The 15579-nt window shown below is 44.9% G+C and overlaps 2 protein-coding genes across 4 annotated transcripts in view; one reads left to right on the plus strand and one right to left on the minus strand.

Annotated features, from left to right (window-relative positions):
* Rop (Syntaxin-binding protein Rop) overlaps positions 1-7181 on the plus strand; it is an 81514-nt gene extending 74333 nt beyond the window's left edge. For all 3 annotated transcript variants that reach the window (XM_075693864.1, XM_075693871.1, XM_075693882.1), the window contains one exon: positions 6067-7181. In XM_075693864.1, coding sequence (XP_075549979.1) covers positions 6067-6128 — 62 coding nt within the window. In that variant the 3' untranslated portion in view covers positions 6129-7181. The remainder of the gene's footprint in view (positions 1-6066) is intronic.
* On the minus strand, positions 7165-15042 carry RpL28 (ribosomal protein L28). The gene is made up of 4 exons (XM_075693893.1): positions 14884-15042; positions 14664-14787; positions 14451-14572; positions 7165-7292 (listed from the first exon to the last, which is right to left on the minus strand). The coding sequence occupies exons 1-4, from the start codon at positions 14968-14970 to the stop codon at positions 7200-7202; spliced, it is 426 nt and encodes a 141-aa protein (XP_075550008.1). The 5' UTR covers positions 14971-15042; the 3' UTR covers positions 7165-7199.
* Positions 15043-15579: the final 537 nt, after the last annotated feature.

Raw genomic sequence — 15579 nt, forward strand, 5'->3', positions numbered from 1 at the left:
GGCAATAAGGCTCTGTATACGTCTCCGGATAAAACATGTTCAGTCTCCGTGGGCAAGGATAAGTACCAGTCTGTAGTAAGCGTAATGTAAGTGCCTGAGCCCTGTTTATTTTAGGATGCGGCAAACCATAAACCCTGCGATTAAGAAGGTAATACTTCGTGATTTCATTGTATGTGGAATGGGAGTCTCTGTTCTCAGGGATTACCGCCACGCCGTGGTGCAGGGCACAGCAGAGGGTAAGATCTTGCGCTGCCTCATGAGCGGACTCATTGAGATTCAGAGGGGCTCCTTCAATCATCCCAAGGTGAGCAGGGAACCAACATAAGTAGTGTTGAGAGATCTCGCATGTCTGCATAATTTTAAAAGCAACCTTAGCCACCGAACCCTTCTCAAAGGCCCTAACGGCCAACTTTGAATCGCTATATACAAAAGGCCTGCGTCTGTCAACCAGGGCGAGCGCAATAGCCGCTTGCTCCACTACCTCTGGCCTATCAGTCCGAACGGTAGCATCGTTAATGACACTGCCCTCATTGTCCACGACAACTATGGTAAACACCTTCCTCTCCTCGTTAAAAGAAGCAACGACGAAGCCAACCTTCTGATTTTCATCACGAATGAGTCTCAGCAGACAAGCCCCCCTGGCCTTTCTTCTACCCACATTTCGCTCCGGATGCATGTTCCTGGGAACAGGCTTGACGTGATACCGATTACGGACCTTCAAGGGAATACCGACATGAAGCTGGGAAAGTCACCTGGAATGCAATTCTTTTTTCCTAAACAGCACAGCTTCCGGAAAGGTTTTTCTTGCAACGCGCAACTGCTAGAATTTACGACTCACTTGCATTTCAACATGGACGCTAACCTACAAACTGACCATCTTTTTAGATTTCGTTAAAGCTTTCTACCGCGTTGCACATTCCCGTTTGTTCTCAAAATTATCTGCTGTTTGCCTTGATTCTCTAACCCTGTCATGGCTTCGGAATTTTCTTTCTTTCCGCCAGCAGTTCACTACAGTTAACAATTTCACCTCTTCGCTCTGCGACATATCATCTGCCGTACCTCAAGGCAGTGTTCGTGGCCCTTTATTGCTTTTAATATACATTAACAACTTGCCCGCTGATATATCTTCCTCCTTCTAACTTTTTGTTGATGACTGCATCATTTACCGATCAATTAATTCTATGGCTGATCACCTAGCTCTGCAAAGTGACCTTAACCACATTTGAGACTGGTGTACTAAATGGCAAATGACGCTTAACTCAACTAAATATAAAGTAATCTCTTTCAGTCGCAAGCGTACAAATTCTAACTTCTCATACCTCATTGATAGCACAATAGTATCTCGGGCATCATCATACAAGTATTTAGGTGTTCACCTCACGCATAATCTTTCATGGGCCACGCACATTCAGAACATTTCTGCCAAAGCTTCCAGATCCCTTGGGTATCTGTGGCGGAACTTGCGAAACTCCCCCAACAATGCAAGAAAATTGGCTTACCTAACAATTGTGCCACCGCAACTAAAATTTGCATCAGCTATCTGGTCCCCATATCAAAACTGCCTGATCAGAATGCTAGAATCTGTACAAAATAAAGCCGTTCATTTCATTACCCAGAACTACAGTCCCCATTCAAGCATAACGCAGATCAAACTTGATATCTCTCTCGAACCATTAGATTTTTGTCATTCCATTGCTGCTTTATGCCCACTTCATAAATATCATTACAGCACCAGGCCGTCTCCATTACCTCTGGAAGCACCTTCACGCGTCGACTACATAATAAATTTAGCATAAAGCGCATACACGGAAGAATCCAAGCCTTCAATTCCTTGGCACTTTCATGTGCCATTGCTCTTTGGAATGATCTTCCCGACTCTGTCGCATCCATCTGTGACCACCAATCATTCCATGATCAGCTGCGGAAACATTTTTCTAAGGAGTGATGTCGTGACTTGGGTCTCTTCAGTTGGTTTGCATTTCCATTCTTGTTGCTGTTGCGGTATGCCTTGTTATCTTATGCATCTTACAACAATGACATTTCTTGTATGACCACTGTTTTTTCTTACAATATCTATTGGCCACATATGACGCATTCATGTTACTCATGGTATAAGAGAGAGAGTAAAACATCTTTATTAGTAACATTTGAATGGCGAGAGCAGTGTGGGAGGAACCCTCAGTCCAGGGTACCTAAGATGATTCCGGCGAGGTTTCGAGCCCGTTGTATCACAGCTCGGAGGACCTCGGGAGGTCCGTCACGGAGGGCATTGTCCCACAGCTCCTCGTTGCGTAGGGGGTAAATGAGCGTTGGCAAGGGAGGAAAGAGGTTTGCAGTGCACTCAGTAGTGACGTGGAAGATTGTGGGCGAGCTGCCACAGCCAGGGCAACGATCTGCATAACAGTGTGGGTAGAATTTATTGAGAGAGACAAGATTTGGAAAAGTTGCGGTTTGTAACTGGCGTAATGCCACTGTTTCCCCTCTCGCGAGAAGGACGGCGTTGGTGCGGCGTGGGTGCGACAAATGCGTGTATAATGACGTAGGATATCTTTGTAACGGTCTAAGGGATCCCCCCACCCTGAAACAGTGGCCTCACCATGCCGAGCCGTCCGGAGGGAAATTTCTCGGGCAACCGCATGTGCGTGTTCGTTACCCGGCTGCGAGGTATGACCAGGGGTCCGGAGTAAGTGGATGCGGGTAGGTGTGGTTGGTGCATTTTGCGGGATCTGTTTGAGAATTTGGTGCGCCACTCTCGGGATGCCATGTCCTGATAGGAACGCCCGGCATGCCTGTTGCGAGTCCATCAATATATACACTTCCTCAGGAACGCGGATGGCGTGCCGAATTGCAATAGCAACACCGAGAATTTCTCCGTAAGCAGCATTTGTTCCGCGCATTGCAGCAGAGTCTCTCAGGGATTCGGTGCCATCCAAAACTACCGAGGTATAGCCCTCTTGAGTGCGTGATGTGTCCGTGTATAAAGTATGTGTTTCCGGGATGTTTGCAATCATGCGGCCAAGGTATCGTACACTGGCTTTGTGCCGTCCTTCGTCATGCTCGGGGTGCATATTACGTGGCGATAGATGAATAATACGATGTTCCTTGCACCTATTTGTATTTTTTTGTTATCATTTGCTCTGTACAATTCTTCCCCTTTGCTTTTTGTTTAGAATCTTGCGTCATTATTTGATATTTGTTCCTGTACTACTTATGCTCTTTTTTTGTCCCCCTTACTCAATGCCCTTCTGGGCCCTCTAAGATAGTCGAACCTCGATATATTGAACAGCACGGTGATCGCGAAATAGTTCGATATAGTCAGAATTCGATATCTAAAATCACTTAAAAATGCGTTAAAAACTTCTGCAAATCAATCAACGAACCAAGGGCGCGATCGGGGATCGTTGTTTGGAGTGCGCATTCGGTTGCGCCGCGTGTGATTGGCCTAGACCGCACTGACTTCACGTGGCTTAAGAAGTCTGCACGGCCTACGCTAATTGCGTGCGATGCAATCAACCGTGCGCTCCCGGCTGACGAAGTCGGCGCAGCCTAGGCCAATTGCGCGCGGCGCAACCGAATGTGCGCTCCAAACAACGATTCCCGATTGCGCCCCAATCGTGGCGCAGTAAATACTCACTTAAAGCTTCACACAAAGTATTAACTTATTTGGCTGAAAGCATTGTAGCAGTGTATCCTGCTTCTTATTGGCAGCCGGGTGCTTAAACACGGAGTCCTCAATGTAGTCTTCATTTGGCCGCTGCTTCTGCTGCGATCTCCACGTCTGTCAATCAAAGCATTTTGAAACACTGTCAATAACAAAGTATTAAGTCTTGGCTGAGCCCAGTGAGCGCACGCTGTCATGCGCCTTTGCGGATGCAAACCACTAGTTCTCCTGAGGCAGGGCAGGCGCAGAGCGTGGCACTTGAGGAGTCAGTGTGACAAATGAAATGCGTCGCTGTCGTTGTCAAACTAGCCATGCCGCCGCGTGTGTATGCCGCTACGTTCAAATGGCGCCCTCAGCGTGATCTATGTGTGTAGCTGTAGTGCGCAGCAGTCGGGAATGCACATCGCACCACCGCTATCTTCAAGGTTGTTGTGGGATATCTCACTGCCTGTCAACAGAGTGCACATGGTCTGGGGTGGTGAAGTTCGATATATCCATTTTACGTCCGACCCCGTTCGAAATAAAAAATTAAAGATGCATGCAATTTTCCCGGTTATATAGAAAGTGTTCGATATATGCAATAATTCGATATATCCGTGTTCAATGTATCAAGGTTTGACTGTATTTTGAATAAATAAATAAAAAATCATACATTTTTTAATACAGCACCACACTACACAAAAACAAGCGCCGTGGCAGTCGCCACACCTCCCATGCATCTGCCACAACCGCTGCTGCAGCTGCACTGGCACCTACGATGTGCATGACTTTATAACAGAAGCGCAGGCAGTGTGCCCAGGCGCCATCGCCACACTTTTTGCCCTTCCCTACCAGTCTCCATTGCTGCAGTGTTGTTGGAGTAAACAGGAGCATTGTCGCGACACTCTTTCTCCCTTTCCCTTACCCGTGTCCATTCCTGTCCACGCACCGCGATGCGAATGTAAGCTGGCGTTGGTACCCCTCCTGGGAACGCATGTGGGAGGTGCATGTGAGGGCTAGAGGTAAACAGCTTTATTGTAAAATGGGTGTTGATGCTGCATGATGTCCACGCAGTGGCTTGCCATGATGCCATGGATTTTTGGCAGCTTTGGTTCATCTAGTTAATAGTTCACCGGTAAAGTTCTACGTTGCATTCTGATGGAACCAGAGATTCATCTTAGCTTGTTTTTGAGAACTTTTCTTGGGCCAAAGTAGCCCAAATACGAGAAAATACCTTGAAATCCACGAGATCACACCTATGCACTAGTGCTGCGGTTTCAGCATGAAGTTCAATAAGAAGCTTGACCTTAATTTTCAGTGAACACCAATCTAAACTGATTTAGTGATTTTCTTTCCACTGGACTGCACTACTGATATCGCGAATAGGTGACTTTCCCGAGATAAGTTTCAAGTTTCAAATTTATTTCAAGAAAGTTAATACAAATTGTGTGCAAACACTGATAAGCTTTATATTCTTGAAAACGGTGTACTACAAGTGAAACGCGGGTGCGTGCTGCATTCAAGTTAGTCAAGCAGATTCATTGCGACAAAGTCTGGAAGCCTTTGGCTGGTTAAAATCTCATTTACCCTTTGCGGTCCAATTATTCCCATAATTATTGTAATGCTTTAAAGAGATACCTGACATGAAAAGCAAATGCCAAAACTGACGAAATTTGAGTGTCAATTCCTGTTAAATAAGTTGTTGAATTTGTGTTGCAGGTCATATATGTTCCATGAAATTCACCAAAGGTATTTTACATTGCAGCACACCAAGATTACAACTCTGTGCTGCACCTTTAGAGCCTGCTACCTAAGGCACGCAACATGTATCAGGCAGCATGAAAATAAGCTTTGAATAAGTTGTACCCATTCTTGATAGACTTAAAATTTAAGTTTGAAACACTGCGTGCTCCAGGCAGCATGCTAAATTTTTGTCAGATTGCTTTTATTTATGATGAAAAACTGCAGTTTTTTCCTTCTCTCTCTCCAGTTCAGATGTGCAGGATATTTTAAAAAATGGTCCAAGAAAGGTATAAATAAAAGTGAGCTGTTAAATCAAGTGTCAACTGCCAGCATTTACACTTTATCTACAAGAAAACAGGCCCAAACTTCTGAAAGTACTGTTGTGAAATATACCATTTCACAGTAAAATCTCCAGTGCCATGGTTGGGCTTAAAACTTGTGGCCATTTTCTGCATTAGTACCTTAAGTTGAACAAATGCCAAAATACCAAGTTATCTGGCAGCCCAGCTCCAATTTCATGTGTGCTTATAGTGCCTCATCAAGTTCATTGGCTTTAAAATGTGGGCCTCCTTACTTTGCTATCAAAAAATAGAAAAAATGCGCAATGTTGTTTTGGCAAGGGCTACAGAGTGGAGCATATGCCATGTTTGTTGAAGCTTTGCTTTTTTTCTCCTTCCCAACAGGCTCAGACCACATCCTTACACCCGAGGGCTTTCTCAGTGACCTCAGAGATCTGAGCAATTGAGCCAACTGCTCTGCACCAAAGAAAAGGGAGACATTCCTGTTGAGTGGGCCCAGGGAGCTTTATCCCTTACACAACCCCCGGCTGCCAAAGCTATTGGGAGCCATTCTTTAGCAGAAGTTGGTCTGTCTGTGTATATCATTGAAAACTAGAGCGCCATGCATTGGTGATGTCAAGCAATGTTGCAGACTTCTACCTGCATGCGTTGTTGCATAAAAAAAAAAAAAAACATGCTACTATACCTGCAGTCTTTCCCACCCCCTCCACTTTTATGCACATGGGGTTGTGGCAGTGTTGTTCAGGCAATCGTAGACCTAGGCAAAAAGGTGTTACGTGCATACGAGTGTCCAGCATCTAATTCTGTAGTGGCAGGTCTTTCTGCACTTGGTGGATGTGCACCAGTGAAGGCAGCCAAGCAAGTCGCTTAGACTTCTGTGTGTGGCGTGTGCAACATATCTGATGCATGCACACATGGCAATGCTTGTGTCAGCAGCATTTTGGACATACATGTGCTGCCATACTTGTACTGATATTCAGTTGTAGTTGGCGCATGCAATATTGCACATAATGTACAGGCTCTTGCAACCGGTAGCTGTTGGCAATGACGGTCTTAGCAGAATGTGTGAAAAACGCAACTTTGCGACTTTACGCAAAACTAGCATTTGGCCAACACAGCACCTGTGTTGCAACTAGTGGTTGCAAGAGCGTTGCACTGTATACTTATCCTATTTATTACACAGCTATGGCTGTAGCGACATCCCATGCTTGACAAGCAAAAAAGGGAATTGCCAACAGACTTGAACATTGCCACGCAAAATAGGCACCTTGTGCACACCATGCCGAAGCTCACTAAGTCATGTGCTGCGTCCTGCTCTGTTATATATATCTACACTACATTTACATGAAATTTTTGCGTTTCTTTTAATGTTACACACTGTGCTGTTGGCAGTATTGCATGTCCTCTTATCTCTCCTGGGACCCGTGTTCTTATGGATGTCCATTATGGAACAAGCAAGAAAACCACTTTCGATGCAATAAATCAGCTTCAAAGCATGTTTTATTGGTCTCGTGTCATCAGTCGGCCTTCTTTACAGGGCGAGAGCTCTTCTTTTTGGGCACGATAGCCTTCTGACTTCTGAGGATGGCACTGGCACGACGCAGGCACAGCTGTAAAAGAATAAAGTTTTCAGCACTCAGTAGTGAAGAGGATTGATGCAACAAATTTGTGCTACTACTGCACACTGCAATTTCTCATGACATTAACACAGTTTTACATAAGGCCAGGCCAACAACATAAAAACACTATTGGACCTCACTTGCTGCAACTCGTTTTCCACAAACCCCACTATAGCAAAGTTGCATAGACACCGAAAATAAATTTGTTACAAAATTATTTGTAAATGCTGACTGATATCAGCAAGCACTTCAGATTCACTTAGTTAACATGTCACATTTAGTCCCTTTCATGCTGGCTTTCTAGAACTACATTTCAGTGATGCTCGCCTCTGAAACAGCCTCCAGAGCACTAACAGAAAACACATTCAGGCCCCAGTTTTTTTTTTTTTTATGTGGAGAAAGGAAACAAATGCAAAGCTTTCTTTGTTATGTCAAAACCAGTGAGGCGTCAGACCTTTGCAAGTTAGCAACTCAATCTGCACTTGCATCGCTATACATATCTGTTCCAATTTGCAAAATTCAGTGAATTATATAGGATTGGTCCCAAGGGCAAGAAATGTTGGGCTTGCAAATAGTCCACAATATTTTTCACAAAGCTGTACTCCTTTATTTTCGATGCAATGTGTGTGTGTGTGTTGCTAGCATAGAGTTGACCAGCATGGCCAGAAGTCTCCACCACCTTGGAACTTAACTTTTCTCTATGTTTGCTAGCACACCATCTCCGGTGTCTACAACAAAAGTGACCTAGGGGCAGTGTTGAGTGTTCTACCAATCAAGCTTAACCTATCCAATGTTAGCCTGAGGAAGGCACTTGGATATAAGCTGCAGCATTGAGCAATGACAGTTGCCCTGGAAGCTTTGTGCTGGTGCGTACAGATCACAGTCATCCTAAACTTTATTTTGCTCCCTGTGGAACACTGGAATAAACTAACTTAAAAGGCTTCCCGAAGTGACTTTTGTTGCAACTATGAGTCATTCATGCATGGTGGTACATGCAAAAAGCTTTGCACACACTGTATTAAAAGAGCTACAAAGGATTGAAAACAGCCCTCCCCTCAAACCACACAACTCGCGTTACATCTATGGGACGTATACTTTCGTAATGCAAGTGTTGCCTACTTACGGTCTATTTGGACGGCTGTCCCCATACATCTTAATAATAATAATATTTGGGGTTTTACGTGCCAAAACCACTTTCTGATTATGAGGAATGCCATAGTGGAGGACTCCGGAAATTTTGACCACCTGGGGTTCTTTAACGTGCGCCTAAATCTAAGCACACGGGTGTTTTCCCCATACATCTTAACTGATAATTATGTGGCTATGGTGTGCTCAGTGCAATTACAGTGGTGGAACAGCCACTTAACTTTCTGGCACTGGTCATAGCACAAGCAAAAATCTGATGTGACAGTGACAAGCACTTTTGGTGCAGTGTTCAACATGCAGTGTTTCAGCTAACTTTAGCCAAAGCTTTAAAATATGCCAATGCACTCTAAGACGACTTGATCGATGCATGTTGCTCACTTTCGTATGTAGTGTGGCATGCTATTTTTCATATTTTGTTAAATTAGTCAAGATTAATTTAGCAACTTATGAAGCAACAAAGTTAGGCAAAAAATTCTAATGAGAAAGTTGTAGAGCACTTTGCAAAATGTTCGATTAGACAATGTTCTAACATTCTATTAGGTATTAGTGTTTTTCAGCTTACTGCAAATGTCCGCGAAATGAAAAAACACCATGCGACGTACCCACTTGCGTGCCGTGATTGCAGCGCTCCCAAACTGTTAGTGTACAAACAAACGTTATCTAGCAGGGCGTGCTGCCGCTTAAAAGGAGTCAGGGCAGTGACGAAGGCGCTGGCTGTGCAATTTATGCCCGCGATCCACTTCCCTCGCAGCAGTTCACAATGGGGATAAGCAGACGCAGCGGCGGAACACTGGAAAGCGATGCAATTGCGACACACAAGCGGGCATGTCCGTATGTGTTTTTTTTTTTCGCGGGCCCATTTGCAGTAAGCTGAAAAACACTAATACTTAATAGATAGAAAATTAGAAACTGTGTAATCGGATGTTTTGCAAAGTGCTCTGCAACTTTTGAATTGGAACTTTGCTGCTTCAGAAGTTGGTTAATTAATCTTCACTAATTATCAAATTACGAAAAATAGCGTGCCACACTACATACAAAAGGGAGCAACATGCATTTGGTCGCGTCGTCTTACAGCACATCAGCTATATTTAAACTTTGGCTAAAGTTAGCTGAAACACCCTGTATATATGCTAGATACGGTCTCAATTTTAATTGAAATAGTCAATAAATGTAGCGGAGTATCCTTTATGCCTCATCAATGAGGCATTCGGACAAATCGCAGAACTAGTTTTATTATTTTTAATAGTATGGCTCACCCTGTGTGTATATCAGACTACAATGCCACTTCTATGATTTAGACTTGCAACAGGCATTACACATTCAGTATGCAGTAAACGTGCAAGAACAAAAAAGTTTCTGCCCTAGTGTGGCCTAGCCTAGCGCCCATAGGGTGTGCACGACTTAACTAAATTTCTGCTGGTTTCTTCCAATGTGCACAATCTTTCCAGAATGGCTGTGCAGTGAAAAATTTGAAGGCCAATTACATTACAACCCCGGAATCTGCTCTTTCAACTGCGCAGGGTTGCAAAGAAGGCCTTGACATGCAAGCAAATTACACATGCCAGCAGTTGAGTATAAGTAATATACAAGAAATCTTTAAAGTGGCACCGCAAGCAACATTGTTTGACTAGATACTATCCAAGGCTTCTTTCTGATCCAGCATCCTCCTTGAACATGTTACAAGGAATACTGAACTGCCAAAAAGAAAAGCATGAAAACAGTGCATGAAGAACCTAATGTTGAATTCCAATGGCAGAGTCTGAGCAGCCGCCGGACTCCGCGAGCGAGCACTCGACTCTGGCGCAGAGCAATGCCTCCAGATCCGCGAGTGGAACACAAGCTGTGCCGCCGGAGCAAGGCGGAAGCGGAAGTTCTATCACAGAGTTACCCAGGATACTTTATGTGTTGTCATTTCTTTCCGCTGTTTGCTCCCAGCACCGCCGCATCGGTCACTTGTCTCTTCAGCGCCGTTCACCTGTTGTTTTTTTAAAAGTGCAGAATGGATATCTCGCCAAGCGTGCAGCAGCTTTTGCTTCCTCGCGAGTCGTGACCGGTGGCGCCTCCCAGCAGACAAACATGGCAAAGGAAATACGTCACTCAGAGTTCCGGTCCACTCCGCCGATTTTGGCGGCGCATCTTTTTCTGCTCCACGGACTGACTCCCGCTCTGAATCCCCTCCGACTCTCTCATGGGAACACCTTACTCCCGCCCTCACTCTGCCATTGGAACAAACTTGTTCCAAAACGAGCAGAAAAACTTACTCCGACTCCGCCATTGGAATTCAACATAAGGCATTGGCTACGCCTGTGACCATGGCAACTCCGTTGACTTCCAGGATTATGGCGCCGTCGACAGTGTATTTTAGGTGCTGGTTTCAGTTTTACTGCCGAGGCAGCATTAACAGAAAGAAGGCTTTTTTTTTTCTTAGTTCATTTGGCACAAGCTTGGAGCAATTTTAGGCTAAAATGCAGTTGTGGAGCAGGATGGCACAAAGGACTGCTTTTGGTACTATTAGGCACAGCTGTTCTGCCAGTGAATTTAGGTGCAGCACTAGCACCTTCTACAGTGTGCGCTCCCCAAACATACCTTTAGCAAAGAGAGAGAGAGAGAAGTGCAGGTGTAGGAGCACTCTTGAGGCAAATATAAAAGTACAGCCTAAGCAAGCTACAGCAAGACGGGTGTGCATGTGAGTATTTGGTAAGTTTTACGCACCAGACGATTGTATGCTATTGCTTCCTACAAGACCTAAGCACAAGTTCATGAATGTGACCTACCCTCTGCTATTCTTAACTGCAGTCTTGCTTTTTTTTTATGACAAATGCGTTTTAATGGGATGGTGCCATCTAGGAATGATTCAGCAAAGTAGTAGTTTACCATTTCAAGTATGGAGTTTCAAACAATAATTACTATGGGGTACTGTGGCGCTACTGTCTACAGCAGCTGTAAGCAGGGCAATTCAGTCAGCATGAGAATGATGATTAGTACATGGATTTATTTAAAAGTCAACTCATCATTTTCAACGAAGTATGGTGTTATAAAGAATTAAACAAACATGATTGTCTGACGGCAGGATTCGGACACAGGAACTCTAGCACACAAGCCTGATATTGAAACCGTTACGCCAGGGATGCCTGTGTAGGCAAGCGGCATAGAACACCGTTTCCCGCGGGCAAGTGAGCACATTTCGAACTGCAGTTGCAATAGAAGAAAGCGATGCATCAGAAACACCACGAGTGCAACCAGAACACTATGGACACCACTGCAAACTTAAATAATATATATAAAATACACTGCATGTAAATATGTATAATAATGGGCTTCCTCGATTTTCAGAGTTCTGGCTACTGATTCTGGCTAGTTCCGGTCCTGATAGGAAGTCACATGGGCTCGGATCCCAAGACAACCTGAAGCTGCCCGAAGTTTGCAAAATCGAACGCCGGGACCACTGGCCAAATGTAAACATGCTACCAGCATGGCAGCACCCGCCGAGGCCGGCGCGCGCTCGGAGTAGTCCGCCCATTTATGCGTTGCCAACTTGAAAATATATAGTTGCATTCAGGGATACAATCACTTTCGCAAGATTTTGCATGACTCGCACAGCTGCACTGTGTAACAGATCGACGGCCTCCAACGCGTCAGATGCCAAGACGGCAACACTGACGAGTTGGCGTTGTGTCATCACTTGACAAGACATGAAAAAGCAGGATATCGGGCACGTCTCTTACACATAAAATTTCGTGCCGACCTGCTTGGGCTTCAATTTCATAATGTTTGTTTCGGCTGATGGTGCTTCTCATTTTGACCCCAAGGAGCTGGGAATGCGGCTGGCGCATGAAGATGCACGCCGCCTATGACCAGCGAAAAGTTCCACATGAAAAACAATATTGGTCGCAATCATGAGAGCTAATGCACGTGGGCCTATTACTCAACCAGTGCATTCTTAGCGTCAACGGCCTGCAGTTCGAACACATAATGGTTTCAAGCTGCCTCCCAAGCATACGACAGAGAGACGGAGAGAACACAGACTAGCTGCAACGCCTTCGCTAATTGTAAAAACAGGATATCACCGCACACATACACAAGATATGTGAAAAGGAACACCACCAGAGAAAGGCGAACCGAAAATGCACCGCAATGTATGTGAATTAGCGTCTACAACTTCCACGGAACACGATGCAGATAACATGCAAGCAAGAGAGCACGATCACCGCCAGAAAGAAGCCTTCATGGGACGCACACACAAAAGCTTCAACCGGTTCACCGGCGCTCGTATCACGCCACTTCGCAATGCGTAACGGTGCATTAGTACCTAAAAAGATAACGCTAGAAGTAAGGAAATCCGAAGATGACCGTAGACAGTTGGCTGAGCGAAGTAAATTTAAGTCCTCAAGCGCCCGCGTCGCAATCTGAAGTCACGACTATGGTTGTGGCGAGTGCCCACCACCTCTTTTAGTCACCTGCTAGCCAGAGAACTTCCAGAGAGCAGCCAGACCAAAACCGTCCTGGCAGGTTCTGGCAGCCCGCGGGTAGCCAGAAGCCTACAGCCCGAGCAAAACGAATGCCCGGCGGAAATGAGTGACGCAGTGGACAAAGCAACCCGAGAAAAACAAAGACGCTCTGGCAGCCCGCAGGTAGCCAGAAGTAGAAAATCGAAGCAGCCCAATATCTAGCCTGTATAATTCATTGCAAACTAAATTTTTTCGTTTAACATGCAGCTCTTTAACCCCACAAAGCCCAACATACCATTTTTGACAAGCTGAATTTGATGCCTGAAAACTGGTTTAGTGCTGTAAACCCAATGTACAGCCTATACTAGCGTTTTTTATATTCTGGAGGGAGTGCTCAGTTGTGAATAGTTCATCAAATTAATTACTAAGTAATTACTCATTAACTTTTACTCAATTATTATTTTGCTGTTTTGTACCAATATGCTCTCCATGGCCAGAAATGCGTGTGAGCAAGTTGTTTTTTCTTTGACGTACGGAATGGTGTCAGGGCTTTGTGGGGTTAATACTAACATTTATACCTTGAAAAAAATTGCACTTCACATACACATGCACATGGCTCATGAGCCAATGAAACCAAAATGCTTCAATTTGCATAGATTTCAAGTGGAGTTGAGTCTGCCTATATTTTTCTCCGCCTCCCCTTCCCCAACTTTCCTCTATACAGCTGGACAGGTATTCCAATGAGCCCAGCTCATCCGAATAAACTCTACTCCAACCATTTCTCCAAATGCCCACAAGAACATCATTAAAAAGGAGATTTGTGCAATGCAGAGGTTGAAGTATTTTAGGGGACATCACACAAGAACTAGGCTTTCCGCATGTCGGACAAGCATGTTTTGCATTACAAAGCAAGTTTACTCAAATCCCCAATTCATCACAGTGTACAAAATGGCCAGTATTTGCACACTAAGTGGTGAAATGGAGAGAAACATGTCTTGCTAACTAAGATAGACTGCCGGTCTAGTTAGCACATGTTTATGGCTAAAAACCAAGCACAAAAACGAGAGAGCTGGAGGGGTGCCTAAGCTAAGCACCTCTTCAAGTCTTGTTTCTTGCGCTCGGTTCGTAGCTAGGAATTGCGGAAAAAGGCCAGCGTTATTCGCCACAGTTGCAAATTGCTTGTTGCAGGATGCTTGCTTTAAGAAACTCCAGTCCAGCTGATACACACTTTTAACACTAACCAAACCATGCTCAAGAAACCGGAATGCTGTCGGAACTAGGTCCAACTGTTGCTACAATACATTAGACCCTCGTAAATATGAGCGCACCTCCATGTCCGCGGACTGCAACTGAACCAAGCTACACATTGTCATTACAAGATGTAGCAAAGTTGCAGTCAAATATTCACAACACTTGGGAAATTACACCTACTATGGGGCTAATTACAATTACCCGTGTCTACTTTGTGTGATGCGATTCCTCGCGGTTGACAAAGACGTAGTAGCAAAATTGAATCAAGTCGCACAGCAGCTATGGGTCACTAGGATGCACTTACGGTCTGCAAATCCTTCCTGTAGTATTGATGTCCCTTTACCCACTTCTTGATGGAGGACATCGTGCGGCGGGCTCCCTTCTTGAGAGGCACGCGGTCAAACAGTTTCGCTGGCTTCTTGCGATCTAAACGGCAAAACGACGAACACAATCTGTATGCTCTACCACGTGCAACCAAAGACGGCTGTGACTATGCCACCGTTGTGCGCATACTCACTAGCTTGCTTCTTGTAGACCAGCGTAACACCTTTGCCGCTGCTGTGAGGCTCGATGGTGAGGGCCTTGTCCCTTACAGTGCCACTGTAGCGCTTGGCGTGCGTTCCTTTAGGGTTCAGGGGGTCCTGCATAAGACGGCATACAATATGACAGCGCTGACCACACTGAAGACAAACTACGCGAGACGCAGCTCAAATCTTCATCGACGCGGCTACACTTACAATGCTAAACCACGTTTTGATCATCCGCTTTTTGACCAGGAAGCTTGACCGGTCTTTGACGATCATCCACTGCAGTTCGGCCGACATGGTTACTGCAAGACAGCGATAAGTTAGGCCTCGCAGATTCCACAATACACGGCTGAACAAGTCGCGTCGCACAAAAAAAGCCTACAATAACTTTCAAGCATGTACAACTATACTAATGACCTACGAATACACTTAGTACAGATTAACAGCCAAGATTTCTATACGTCCAAGAGACAATCGGGAACACGTGTACGCACCTTATAATTCTGGACAGAAAAGGGACTAGTCGGGTGGTGGCGCCCAAGTTGACTGAGACGTTGATAGGTATGTCCGCTTGGCTGACGCAATTTGTAAGAGCCTTTGGAAACACGCGACGGAGCACGGTGTTCTTCGGAGTTTAGAAAAGAAAGTAATGTTAGCGACAGCAGCGTTGTTGCGGCACAGAACTGTCATAAAAAATTCTATGCAGTTTAGATGAATTCGGCTATATTTAGTAGGTTATGGGCAGTGTTCAAAAAGCATTGTTTTCGGCACTCTTTGCCTACGGCTCATATCGAATGAGTTTGCATTTTACCAGTTACGTGTTCGGTAGTCTAAATTCACTTCACTAAAGCAAAGGTGCTTTTATTGTCATTTGAGATCGTGTACAGTGTGTCGTACTTGTCCTTA

The sequence above is a fragment of the Dermacentor variabilis genome, chromosome 1 (genome assembly GCF_050947875.1).
Source record: "Dermacentor variabilis isolate Ectoservices chromosome 1, ASM5094787v1, whole genome shotgun sequence".
NCBI classification, from domain to species: Eukaryota; Metazoa; Arthropoda; class Arachnida; order Ixodida; family Ixodidae; genus Dermacentor; species Dermacentor variabilis.

Excerpts from the sequence above, each read along its gene's own strand:
- RpL28 (XM_075693893.1), bottom strand. The coding sequence starts at position 14,970 with ATGTCGGCCGAACTGCAGTGGATGATCGTCAAAGACCGGTCAAGCTTC. Across the intron at positions 14,788-14,883 it reads TCAAAACGTGGTTTAGCATT|GACCCCCTGAACCCTAAAGG; the intron begins GTAAGTGTAGCC and ends CGTCTTATGCAG. Across the intron at positions 7,293-14,450 it reads ACAGGAAGGATTTGCAGACC|CTGTGCCTGCGTCGTGCCAG; the intron begins GTAAGTGCATCC and ends ATTCTTTTACAG.